Source organism: Mixophyes fleayi, chromosome 10 (genome assembly GCF_038048845.1).
Source record: "Mixophyes fleayi isolate aMixFle1 chromosome 10, aMixFle1.hap1, whole genome shotgun sequence".
Lineage (NCBI taxonomy): Eukaryota > Metazoa > Chordata > Amphibia > Anura > Limnodynastidae > Mixophyes > Mixophyes fleayi.
The window spans coordinates 59,804,405-59,818,619 of record NC_134411.1 but is presented as its reverse complement, the minus strand read 5'-3'; the positions used below and the strand labels follow the sequence as shown (position 1 = coordinate 59,818,619).

Genomic DNA, 14,215 nt, shown 5'->3' with positions numbered 1-14,215 from the left:
GTCCCCAGCTCAGGTTCCATATCACATTGCTTCTTTGCATCCTCCTCCAATAATGCGCAAACTAGCTCCTTTTTAGTTTTATCTTTCCAGTCGAGACCTTGCTGTTTACACAGGGCAATTAAAACTTCTTTTGCTTTTTTCTTGTAAGCAGCTGCCATCCTTGCAGTTACTTTGCAAAATAAAAGATAGAAAAGAAAACAAGAGAGAAGGGCAGGGAACTGCTTTGCACGTATGTCTTTAAAAATAACAGGCCCTGAGCTTTGTCCTTTTTAAAACTATTGTATTCCTCGCAAGGTTACAATCAGTTTATAAGTGCAAGGGTTAATTGCTTAAACCATGCCCTTAATACTCTAAGAAATTAAATCATCCCACCGCTATGCCACCAATTTGTCACGAACACGCTCCCAGCTGTCGTGACTTTGGGGTGCTTGCTGTATGAGGTCACACACGATTTCAGCCCACAGTCTCTCTCACCTATCACACAGGTTCTAGACCTACGGAATCGCCCCCAAACAGCGCTCTCACACCCCCAGACACTTCAAGGTTCAGCCACCACCTATTGGGTATGGGCAATAGGACCCCAATATACTGTCCCACACTGGCACACAGGCTTCTAGTTCCACAAACTAGCAAGACTCACCCCAGCACACACAGGGTTAACTCTTCACACCTCCAGACTGTTACACAAATGTAAATATAAGCACACACAGCTTGTTAATCAAATGTATCAACAAATCACACACAGGGTAACCTGGACAAGCAATCTCTCTTCTAAACAGGCTATGGATTCTTTAGAGTATCAAGGACGCAACTTATTACATTTTAGATTTAATATACAAAAGTTACAGGGCATTCAGATATGAAGAAAAATAATGAATAAACAAATACTAAATTTGACATAACAAGCAAAAACAGTTTAAAATAAAAAGGATTACATTCAGATTTGCACTTACATGTATTGCATCTGGCCAAGGGGATTTGGCTAAGAGGGACAGTTTATCAAGGTAACTTGATTTCCCCAGAAGTCTGACAAATTCTCCTTTCCACACACAGGTTTTTAAGCAACATGAAATGGGACGGTCTTCACAGGGGCAGAGTTTAATGCTAATCGGAGGTTGTGTCCTGGGACACTTTTTCAAACCAAATTTACATGTTGCCTGATTTTCTAACCAATTCTACTATGTGATTATATTTTTCCTGGACAGCGTTACATTGATCCAATTTTATCATTAATAAATCCCCTATGACTTTGTCCATCTTTTCATATCAAACATGCCTAAGTACAGTGCATTCGCAGAGCTTACACTCCTTTTATTCATTTCTCTGTGGGGCAGAATTCTTAATTTAACATATGAGCTGCTCTTTATCATGCTATTGAGGAATATGTGGTTGATCACTACTTTTATTGATTTTAAGTGGCATATTTTAAAACTGAATTCTTTTTGTATATACAGTATTACATATAGGTTATATTAGCACATAGCCTCATTGACCACATGCTTAGCGGTACCTAAAAGTCTATTCAAGTGTCACAAATAGTCTAGATCTCACCCCGGGAGTCCTTTGAACTGCCTCCAGGTGACACTTCTATCTGTTCACACTGGGGTGTGCAAAGCCATCCAATAAATTTACAGCAGACTCTCTGACTGCAAACCTTACACGTTAACTTATCAATGGATTCATTTGATATTACCTATTTACACTGCAGTTATGAATTATCCCTTTTTAAATAACTGCATGCTCTCTATGTTCACGACAGTGTCCATTTTAACATTTTCAACAAAATATTATTTTGTCCTTTTTCTAGTCCTAACATGTTTTAATTTCCATTATACATGAGGTGCCAAAAGATTAAAGGGACATATGCACTGGCAGCTTAGAATATGCCCACAGAAAGAACTGTCTAATCCATCTAGTATGATTCTGCTATTCCCAAAGTGCTTTATTGTCTAAGAACAAAGAAAATGCTTTCAGTCTACAAACAGAGAAAATGCCTAGGACATAAAGTAACAAGTTTTCTTAAAGCTGCACAATCATCTTTTGGAGGAAGTAGGTTTTCCCTGTGCTTTGTGGTCAGTCTCACAGCCCTGGCTGAAAATAATGGAAATCTCTGACATTGCAGCTTCTCATTTGTCCTCCCACTTACACCAGTTTTGCAGCTGTTTTAAGATGGTGACAGAAATGTTCATCACTTTAGGTGGCAGTGTAGCTTTAAATGGTTGTATTTTGTAAGAACCTTAGAAGTAATGTGCTTGTATTTATATGTATATATTTAGTTATAACAATGTTTTTTATGGACAGTCTATAATTCCCTTGAAATAAACACTTGTGTAAGTCTTGACATTTTTTCTCTTAGGAGCTGGTTGACATAAAGATGTTGCAGTGTAAGCGAGTTGTAAATGGTAAGATTACTGTTCAAATGTAAACAAAATGTACCTGAATATTCATTTTACTTTTGTGAGCTGTTTATGCATAAAAACATTTTGGGTCATAACTTGTTTTTTGTTATGGAGTTAATCAACACACTAACCCTCAGAGCAAATAATAATTGGAGCATAAACACGAGTAACCAAAACTGTGCATTCATTAAGTCACAAAGTTTGCCATCTGCAGGTTTATGTGCTGTAATTTCCTGGCTCCAGGGCGCTGTGGAAACCTTGTGGCGCCTAACAAATAAAGGATAATAATAAAGGATAATAATTAGCACTGATATATAGATGCTTAAATTCAAGTGCAAAGCAATGTCTTAAAGTGTCTAGGAGTTTAAGAACACATAGAGCAGTGATCGGAAACCTGGTACACTTTAGGAGCCATACAGGCGGTCCTATAGACTTAAAAAGTGCTGTACATTACTCTTAATCTTAGTATAAAGTTTAAAAAAATAAATTTAATCAAACAAAGAGATACATGTTTGCAATAACATATTAGAAGGTATTTTAAAGAAGCCATACAAGCTATAACACACACATAATATAACCATAAAACAAATTATAAGGTTACTCTATAAAATATGGAGAAACAAGCAGTTGTTAACTCAAAGGCTCAAATAAAAAGTTTTCATTACAGAGCTTGATGGTGCACATTAGATAGAGTTGTATAAATATCTATTACCATAATTGGTTGAATGAAATATAAAATTCTTTGACTTTAACAGCGATCAGATAGAGGTTTTCTTCTGTGCCATATACATATTCTATCCCACAGACATAAGATAATTGCGGAACTACAAGTCCCTCTTAAGATTGTTCATAGAAAACAGCCTCTTATAGTAGTGAGAATCTTAGTGCTTATCTAAATGTAGATGGAGTTAGCAGTCCACACACACCGCCCTCTAATTACTTTTAATTTTATTTGAGCATCTAAGTTAAAAACTGCTTGTTTCTCCATATTTTATAAAGTAACCTTATAATTAACCTTATAATTTGTTTTATGGTTATATTACATATATTAGTTTTAATAAAATATTTTAATGGGTATTATCATGTTGGTCGTATATATCTGCTGAGGACAAGGTTTGTTTGCACTTCCATTTTGCAGTCTATCTACTTAGTATAAAGATTGGTTACACAACAATCCCTATAGGGAGCTGCATAATTTCTTCCCCTTGGCAATATAGTGGTGGCTACGAATCTATGTAATTTATGTGATTAATATAATATTTTTCTCTGACATCCTTGGGGGACACCGGGACCTTGGGTATAGAGTAGGGACAGGCGAACACTGGCACTTAAACTTCAGTTAAACAAAACTCTGGCTCCTCCCCCTCTATACCCCACCTCCTGCTAGAGGCCAGTCTAGTTTAAGTGCCCGGCGAACGGGCTGTGCACGGGGCTGCTCAGCAGCCAATTTTGATTTATTTGATCTTTTATTTTATGTTGGCGGAGACTTTTTCTCAGTGCGTCTGACAGCCGGCTGCTCTCTGAGCCGCGTAGCCGGCTGTCAGTGAGAGGTCCCGCTGCCGGCTGTTATAAGCGGAGTCGGGTCTCTTCGGGCTCTGTCTTTACATCTCTCTCACGGCTGCTGCTGGCGGGGAGAGATTGATTTAACAGCGGGGGAGCCTATATATGTAGCGCACAGCATGGACGGCTGTGCGCTGTCTGCGGGGGGAGGAGTGGAGGTGCCTCCTTCTGCCTGCTCCCTCTTCCGATGTTTGAGCCCTCCATGGAGCCGGGCACAGTCGCCGCAGGCTGTGTCCGTCCTATGCTGATAAGCAGAAGCTTCCTAGCACAGGTTTGGCAGCAGGTAAGTGAAACTCTCTCTCAGCATAGTGCTGAGAGAGAGGGGGTAGATATCACAGTGGTTCCCTGAGCTGGCTGCTTTTTACTAAAAGCAGTCATTTTGTTTGTTTAAATGATAAGGTTTCTATTTTTAGCTCAGGGAACAGCCAGGGTCAGGCTAGGGTCACTATCTCAGTGAGCCCTGCTAGGCTCTGGATTGGTTGAGGTGATTGTCATACTTGGACGACAGCCAGTCCAGAGCTGGGCCCTGGGGGGAGTGGTTTCCTCCTGTGCAGTTCCCCAGTGGTGGTCTTTCACTCTTTGTGTGCAGACACCAGAGTAGACAGCCATTTTAAAAGCTCCTGCTTCTAGTCCTTTTCTGTCCTGTATACTGTAAAGTAAAGGGTTGGGGGTGGTTTGTAAAACAGTTGTATTTTTTATAATTGGCGAGCTTTTTGGTTGTATCACAGGCTCACTTTCTTTTGTAGTTTGTGTGCTGCTTGTTATCTGTATTGTGTGTATTTCTCTGTACTGTTTTTGTCCCATCTGTTAACATGTCAGAGAGGGAAAAATCTATGCGTGGTAGGGCTGGTGCTGTCTGTCACGTTAAGTTACCGTCTGGGCAGCCAGTCGCGTAGGCTCTGTGCGTATCCTGTCGGCCCGCGGAGACTACTCCTGTTAAAACAGCTGCTGTCTGTTCAAACACGGAGGAGCCTGCCTGGGCTCGACCTCTCTTTAATACGGTGGAACTGCTTGCTCAGAAAGTACAGTCTCAAGCTGCTCAACTCTCAGATTCAGCTTCCTCATCTCAGGTTTTGCCTGTTCTGCTTCGGTGGAGTCTGTAGAACTAGCCTGGGTACAGGGTCTTGCATCCTCAGTACAGGGTTTGGTGGCGGTTTCTTCCTCCTTAGAGAGGATAATGAAATCGGCCGCACCGTCTTCCTCCGGTAAGCGGAAGAGGGTGGCGGCATCTCTTCAGGGACATGTGTCTGATTCTGATTGTGGCTCTCAGGAAGAGGGTGAGTTACCGCTGGATTCTGACATAGATGCTACTTCTCTGGTGGAGGAGGTTCATACTGATTGTCAGAGTGTGGAGGAGTTGATTCAGGCTGTGCGTCAGGTACTTTATATTCCTGAGGAACAAGTGCCTGAGGCTGCTGAATCTTCTTTTTGTAAAGCGCAAGAAAAAGGCGTTTTATTTCCTGGCCTCTTCCCAATTGGAAGATTTACTGTTAGAACCTTGGACTTCCCCAGACAGGAAGTTCCAGGTGTCTAGGCGACTGTAGTCGTGTTATCCCTTTCCCCCTGAAGTTCTCGCTAAATGGGAGACGCTTCCTCGGGTGGATGCGGCTGTGGCAAGGTTAGCAAACGTAACTACTATTCCTCTTCCTAACCAGGCCACTCTTAAGGATGGTGCAGACTGGAAGGGTGCTTCGTTGAGGCCTGCGTTGGCATCAGCGTGGGTTAACAAAGCTGTTGAACGCTGGTCAGAGCAACTGTCTGAAGGTTTGTTGGCAGGCAGGCCGTCCTCTGAACTGCTTCCATTAGTGGAGCAGATTCAGAGAGCGACAGATTATTTAGGAGAGGCTGCTATGGAAGCGGTACTGATTGGAGCGCGCATTTCTGCCTCGGCAGTTTCAGCGTGTCGGACTCTTTGGCTTAAGTCCTGGGAGGCTGATGTAGAGTCTAAAAAGGCTCTTGAGTGCATTCCTTTTTCTGGAGGGGTTTTGTTTGGACCGCAGCTTGACTCCATTATTAGTTAAGCAACAGGAGGTAAGAGCACTTTCCTCCCTGTCAGTGCTCTCAAGCAGAGGATGTCCAGATTCCGGGCCTTTCGTTCCGCAGGAAGATTTCGGGGACAATATTCCTCAGGCCAATCCTCTAGAGGTCAGTCATCCGCCCCTAGATGTGGTTTGCAGCGGGGACGTCAGGCCTGGTCTGCTCGACGTCCAGCTGCGAAGCCTGCAGACAAACAGTCTGCATGACGGGCTTTTTGCTCTTTCGCTGTCGTCGGTGGTAGGAGCCCGTCTTCTGTGGTTCAGGGATCGGTGGTGTCAGTCCACTACCGATGTCTGGATTCGGAGAGTGGTGAACCAGGGTTACAAGATCGATCTGCTCGGTCTTCCTCCCAGACGGTTTTTTGCCACAGCGCTTCCGTCTTGTCCGAGAAAACGATTGGCTTTAACAGAAGCGATTCAATCCCTTCTTTCATCCGGAGTGATTATTCAGGTTCCTCATTCTCAAAGAGGTTTGGGGTTTTATTCCAATCTTTTTCTTGTGACAAAACCAGACGGCTCCTTCAGACCGATTCTGAATCTAAAGGATTTGAACACACATGTCAGAATGCCCAGCTTCAAGATGGAGTCTTTACGCTCTGTCATTCTCGGCATGGAACAGGGAGAATTTATGGTGGCTCTAGACATCAAGGATGCATATCTCCACGTGCCTATTTGGAAGGGTCATCAGTCCCTGTTGAGGTTTGCAGCCCGGTCAGAGCACTTCCAATTTCAGGCTCTTACGTTCGGACTCGCCACAGCTCCACGTATCTTTACCAAGATCATGGCGGTTATGGCTGCTCTGCTAAGGGCCAAGGGAATTACAATCATCCCTTACCTGGACGATTTACTTTTAAAGGCAGATTCTTCAGAGAAGCTTCTGTTGCATATTCAGGTAGTAATCCAGACCCTGGAGTCGCACGGTTAGATTATCAACTTCAAAAAATCCAAGTTAATCCCATCACAGCGGATGGTGTTTCTGGGTCTATTATTCGATACCCGGCTGAGACGGGTGTTCTTTCCTCAGGACAAGATCCTAGCCTTGCAGAGGATGGTGAAATCCCTTTTGGTGGCAAAGAGACCTTCCATTCATTTTGCAATGAGACTTCCGGGCAAGATGGTATCGTCATTTGAAGTGATTCAGTTTGCCCAGTACCATGCACGACAGTTTCAATTGGAACTTCTGTCGCAGTGGAACAAATCCCATTGGAATCTGGCGAGTCTCCGCAGACGCATCAGTCGTTGATCTGGTGGTTACACAGGCAGAATCTCACCAGGGGGCGCTTGTTCTCAATTTGGAATTGGATTCTGATAACAACAGATGCCAGCCTTCGAGGTTGGGGGGCTGTCTGTCTTCAGGCTCGGTTTCAGGGGCTTTGGACTCAGAAGGAATCCAAACTTCCCATAAATGTTTTAGAACTGTGCACAGTGTTTTATGCTCTAAGGAGTGAAAGGGAAAGCCAGTGAAGATCCAATCGGACAATGTCACAGCAGTGGCATATCTCAACCATCAGGGCGGCACCAAGAGTCTCTTGGCCATGAGGGAGACTCACAGGATATTTCTGTGGGCCGAAGCTCCTGTTTCGGCACTCGTGGCCATCTTCATTCCCGGAATAGAAATTTGGGAAGCAGACTTCCTAAGCAGGCAGACTCTGCATCCGGGAGAATGGTCTCCATCCGGAGGTGTTTCAACAATTTGTGGTGAAATGGGGTCAGCCGGATGTCGACATGATGGCATCTTGGTTGAATCACAAGATTCCCCGCTACTGTTCCCGTGCAAGAGATCCCTGTGCAGTCGTGGTAGACGCTATGTCCGTCCCTTGGAGGTACCGCTTAGTGTACCTTTTTCCTCCGATAGCCATGCTTCCACGAGTACTGAATAAGGTGAAGAGAGAGGGTGTTCCAGTGCTTCTAGTGGCACCGGATTGGCCGCGCAGGGCCTGGTACGTCGACGTACTCTTCATGGCAGGAGGTCGGTCGTGGCGGTTGCCAATACGCCCAGACCTGCTAACCCAGGGTCCCTTTTGTTATCAAAGTTTGCAACGTCTGGCTTTAACGACGTGGCTGTTGAGGCCAGGATCCTAAGAGCTAAGGATTTTTTCGGATCGGGGGGTGCAGACCATGCTCCGTGCGCGAAAACCGGCTTCGGCCAAAATATATTGTTGTGTCTGGAGGACATATATTGGTTGGTGCGAAAAGAAGGGATATCCTACGTCTTCTTTTCATCTGGCCAGGTTACTGAGGTTCTTGCAGGAAGGCTTGGATGCAGGTTTGCGTCTTAGTTCTCTTAAGGGTCAGGTGTCGGCTCTTTTCGATCTTCTTTCAAAGAAAACTTGCTGTCATACCTGATGTGCAAACTTTCATTCAGGGTGTTCTCCATGTTCAACCTCCTTATATTCCTCCGGTTCCGCCATGGGATTTGAATTTGGTATTAAGTGCTTTACAGCATCCACCGTTTGAACCCTTGAATACGGTGGATTTTAAATTTCTAACTTTGAAAACGGTTTTTCTTTTGGGCATTTCTACAGCACGCAGAGTTTCAGAGCTTGCTGCTTTGTCTTGCAAGCCTCCTCTGCTAGTTTTTCATGAGGATAGGGTAGTTCTTCAAACCAAGCCCTATTTCATTCCTAAAGTTGTATCTAAGTTTAATTTGAATCATGACATTGTTATTCCGGCTCTATCTGATTCCTCTTCTTCCGACAACGATGAGTCTATTCGTTATCTTGATGTTGTTCGTGCCTTGTGAATTTATGTTAAAAGATCTCAGAAATTACGTAAAACTTGTGAGCATCATAAAGAATCAAAAGATCCTCAAAGAGGCTGGTCAGCTTCTAAAGTGACCATTGCTAGGCGGATTACGGCTGTTATCCGTCAGGCTTACAGTGGGGTTGGGGAGCCTGTCCCAGATAATCTACGGGCGCATTCTACAAGATCTGTAAGTGCTTCCTGGGCGGCCCGCCATGGTGCCTCCAGTGAACAATTGTGTAAAGCGGCCATGTGGTCTTCTGTACACACTTTCACAAAGTTTTACAGATTTAATGTGTTTGCCTCTAGGAATGCAAGTTTTGGGAGAAAGGTGCTTCGGGCCGTTTCTTCTCAGTGTTCCCTCCCGTGAGACAGCTTTGGGATGTCCCCGAGGTCCCGGTGTCCCCCAAGGATGTCAGAGAAAATGGGATTTTTATACTTACGTAAAATCCGTTTCTCTTAATCCATTGGGGGACACCGGGCGCCCACCCATAACGCTCTGGTTTCTCCTTCTGTTTGACATGTTGTCTGGTTGTTAAGAGAATGATGTGTTGTTTAAGTTTATTCTCTTTTCTTTGGTTTCTCTATCACCCTTTCTGCGGGCTTGGTTAAACATAGACTGGCCTCTAGCAGGAGGTGGGGTATAGAGGGGGAGGAGCCAGAGCTTTGTATAACTGACGTTAAAGTGCCAGTGTTCGCCTGTCCCTACTCTATACCCAAGATCCCAGCATCCCCAAGGTCCCGGTGTCCCCCAATGGATTAAGAGAAACGGATTTTACGTAAGTATAATAATCCCATTATTCCGGTTAAATCTATTTAAATCAGCGCCCAGGGATATCCTATTTTTGGATATACTATAGCAAACACATCTAAAAATAAGAGGCTGGAGGCTGCAGATGAAGGCTTTTGAGGGATGCATAATGTACTAGGGCCGACTCTTGCTTATAACTGACCTATGGAAAGGAAGGTGGAGTAAGATGTGGTGAACTGGAAAAACTAGCAGTATGAAAATTGAAAGACAATTTAAATTGAAAAAATGACTAGTCAATCCATACCACCAATGTAATATGTTAATTTACCATTTGGATATCACTAGGAATCTATCAAATATAACAATTGTAAAATTCTTAATGCTACAATAAATAATTGTCTGATTCATACTTACAAATGATTATACTTTATCATGAGTATTACTTAGGGGAATATCAGTGTGATTTTCATTTTAACCTAAATCTTTATGATTTGGCTTTGTGTATATTTTGTTAAAATATTAGACTGGCTTTTCGTAATAAATGGACATGGATTTCATCGCTTTTGGGTAAACTGAATTCCCTTAATGGTTAAATTGGAACTAAAAATATAATTCTGTTCTAGAAAAATGTGAATTATGCATGCTTGCTTTTTCATGTATGTAAACAGCACTGTTTAGTAAGAATATCATTCAGTAGTTCCTCACTGTGTGCTGTCATATTCAGTCTTGCATTCCCTGACAATATTTAATTCAATAATTTAAGTGCTTTGTTCGCTGCAATAGATACTAGAGTATTTCTTACTTTATTTACCTGTTCACACTTCAATTTTTTTTTTAATTAAAACAATTAAATATATTCTTTCAAAGATAGTGTGTTTTATCACATAATTTTCTTTTCAGTATATACAGTCTATTTTTAAATGTCTTTCATCTTCTGGGGTTGTAACTCGTGGCTGCATTCCACACACTTCTCTAGAAGGGAACCCACCCTTGCCTCACAATTACCACTACAGCAGGGTGCCACTCATAGAAGCTACTAGGAGTAGCAAATAGGAGTTTGTTTGGTTTGCTTTGTTAATTTGCTTGCTAGCATATCAATGGCAGTTATTTGTAGTACACGGTGTTTCTATACTAATAGAAAGGATTTTGGTTTTGATTAGCTGCAATAATTGATTTACTAACCAATCCCTGCACAGATTTTGTTTGGGACACATCAGTTGGAAATCCGTTTTATAAAGGGATGAAACAGTCTCGTCGTCAAAACATTTTTCACAGTTGTCAGTAAACAGATTAGCAATCATTTTAAGCTGGGAGCATACAATTCTCTAATGTCATTGTATGCTGTATCATTAAGATTTCCTTTCACTGGAACTAAGTGGGCCTGTGCTGATTATCTAGTATATCTAATGACTAATTGTTATTTTCTGTTGAATTCATGACAATATATATTGTATGTAACCTTGTAATGTAATCTCAATGTGTGCTTTGCTAGATGACATGTGTTTGAATTTATGTAAGTGTCATTAATCTGTTGAAAATATCCAGACCAGGGAGAGATAGGATCTTGGACGAGTTTGAAGCCCCAAAGTTGTAAACCATCTAGCATCAAGCAGAGCAGAGCAGAGGTGAGAATTCAAGGTCCTGTGAACATTCCCGATCTCAGGACATCCCTAGCTCCCTTTGAAAGCCCTGTGATATTTGGGAGACCAATCTGTCCTTATTGACAGCTAAACTCCAAAAGTGAGGGGTGAGAGCTATGTGGAAAAAAGGTTTAAAATCTACTGACTTAGACAATAACGTGTGCAATTCTCATGAGGGGGTCTATCAAGACTGAAATGTCCCATTTTCCTCAATTGTGTTCCCTCACACATCAGTCCTTAACTAGTAAGTAGTGGCTCTGATTTTAGTTCCTATTTTATTTTCTGAAACTTATCTGCGCAACATATTGTATGTCTTGTTATTAATTTTTGTAACTAAGCCTTGGAACCATTTTCAGATTAAATAAATGTAATCTAGTGTATTCTCCGTGATTCTTTGTGAATTTACGAAGCCCAGGGAAGCTCATGCTACATGTGTATATGATTTAAGTGTGAAACATTAATAAGTGGTTCTGGTGACAGTAAGGACACCATAATAAATCCTTCATGGTGGCAGAAAAGGTGTATTCATTGCGAAGTGACTAAGGTGATGCCAGTCATGGCCAGCTGTTTAGATTGCTGTATCTTGGACAGGCTGGGAGTTCGTGACAGGGCCAAACCAAGAAAAACAGCCCTAGACTATTATTTCTCCTTCGCCAAACTTTACAGTTGGTAATATGCATTCAGGTAGGAAGTGTTCTCCTTGTATTTGCCAAGCCCAGATTTGTTTACCAGATGGTGAAGCGTGTTTTGTCACTCCAATGAATTTGTTTCCATTGCTCCAGATTCCAATGATGGTGTGCTATACACCACTCCAGTCGACCTTAGGCATGAAGCTCCAATTGAACAGTTCTTGCTCTCACATTTCTTTCAGAGATAGTTTGGAACATGGCAATGAGTATTGCAGCAGAATATTTTTACGTGCTTTAGCACTCAACAATCCCGTTGTGTGCGCTTGTTTAGCACACTGCTTAGTGGCTGAGCTGATGTTGCTCCTACTAGATGTTTCCACTTCACAATAACAGTTGACTGGGGCAGTTCTAGGAGGGCAGAAATTTGACAAACTGACTTTTTGTAAAGGTGTTATCCTATGACTGTGCCACATTGAAAGTCACGACCCATTCTGTTGCTAATGTTTAACTTGGAAATTGCTTGGCTGTATGCATGATTTTTATGCACCTGTGAGCAATGAATGGGGCTGAAATAACCAAACACACTAATTAGAAGAGTTTGTGTGTACAATAAAGCGACAGCCAGCAGTGATAAGCCATAATCTAAAAGAATGTGAGGAGGCCAGCTGTCATCATGCAGTTTTTGTACCTCATTTTATTCTTGTGAACAGACCCTCTCGATTATCTCTCCTATGCTAGGTGGTAACTTTGATTTCAAATTCTTACCTGTAGCTATACTCCTGAGGGATGCTATACACTTAGTTCCCACTTTATTAGGTACATCTGGCTCATTAATGCAAATATCTAATCGTCCAATCTTATGGCAACTCGGCAATCTTCTGATATGCAGACCTGGTAGAGAGGTTCAGTTGTTCAGATCAAATACCGAATGGGGAAGAAATGTGATCTAAGTTACTGACGTGAAATGAGTGTTTGTGCCAATATCACAGAAACTGCTGATCTCCTGGGATTTACACCCACAACAGTCTCTTGAGTTTTATAGAGCATTGGGGAGGTCACAAGAGAATAGCCAGACAGGTTCAAGCTGACAGGAAGAAAACATCAACTCAAATAACCATGTGTTACAACAGTTGTATACAGAAGAGCATCTCTGTACTTGCAGCATGTTGAACCTTGAAGTGAATCAATGGCCTACAACAGCAGAAGAGCACATGGAGTTTCTCTCTCCGCTATGAACAAGAAACAGGCTATAGTGAGCACAGACTTGCCAAAATTGGACACTTGACGATTGGAAAAACATCACCTTGTCTGATGAATTCCTACTGTGACATTCAGATGATGGGGTCATAATTTGGTGTAAACAACATGAATCATTTGATCCATTCAGTCTTGTGTTGATGGTGTTATGGTGCGGGAAATGTTTTCACACATTAGGCCTTAATACCAACTGTGCATCATTTAAATTCCACAGCATGGCCAGTCATCTTCTAATGTCTATTTCCAGCAGGTTAACTTGCCATGTCACAAAGCACACTTCATCTCAATCTGGTTCCATGGACATTACAATGTGTTCTGTGGACTCCAATGGTCTCCACAGTCCCCAAATCCAGTTGGGCACCTTTTGGGGTGTGGCTGAATGGGAGATTCGCAGAATGAATGTGCAGCTGACAGGTCTCCAGCAACTTTTTAATGCTATCATCTTATAAGCTCAATATTCTCTAATAAATGTTTCCAGCACCCTGTTAAATGCATATCATGAAGAATTCAGACTGTTCTTGGGACAATGGGTACTCTACCAAGTACTAGATTGGTGTATGATCACAGAATTTAGCCTTTGTAACTAATACTAAAGAGTGCAAACTGTGGGCTTAGGTGAGCTTTAATTTTAAGAATTATAGACCATATTTGAAAGAAATTTAACCTAAAATTAATTGATGTGACTCCATTTTCCCCAAGTGTAGTAGATGAGCCCTTCTTCTTCACATAGACTCCAGCATTAAGTAGAATTCCTAAAAGGAACATATATATTTTGCAAAGCTGATGTCAGCAAGGTACCAACTATACAAGTAATTTTACTTGTGTATTTATTTAAAAAAATATTCAGCATTACAAATAGGATATCCTTGTGCATTACTCCCCATATCTCATTCCCAGAGCTTCATACAAGCCAGTTTTTCAGCTTTGGAAGGTCAGGGAGATTCTCTCAGATCAGAGATGCCTTGCTTTTTATTTTGGGTTTAAAAATAGATTAAGGAAAATTACAGTTTTCCATTTTATTAACTCTTTTAAAGCAATTTCTCAGTTGTAGAAAATTTTAGGCAACTAATATCTGTACATATCTAGTCCTTTTGTCTGATTTATCTATAACCTTTTTATGACCTTTGCCACACACAGTGGGACATTAGCATTTGTGCTCCTTGATTAAAGGCTTTATATGGTGTGACAGGATGGACCGCCT

At 41.9% G+C, this 14,215-nt stretch overlaps 1 protein-coding gene across 4 annotated transcripts in view; it reads left to right on the top strand.

Moving 5' to 3' along the window:
- Nucleotides 1-14,215, top strand: part of DUS2 (dihydrouridine synthase 2) — a 326,095-nt gene that overhangs the window by 11,919 nt on the left and 299,961 nt on the right. For all 4 annotated transcript variants that reach the window (XM_075188820.1, XM_075188819.1, XM_075188822.1 and 1 more), the window contains exon 3: nucleotides 2,357-2,402. In XM_075188820.1, the coding sequence (XP_075044921.1) occupies nucleotides 2,357-2,402 (46 nt within the window). The remainder of the gene's footprint in view (nucleotides 1-2,356; nucleotides 2,403-14,215) is intronic.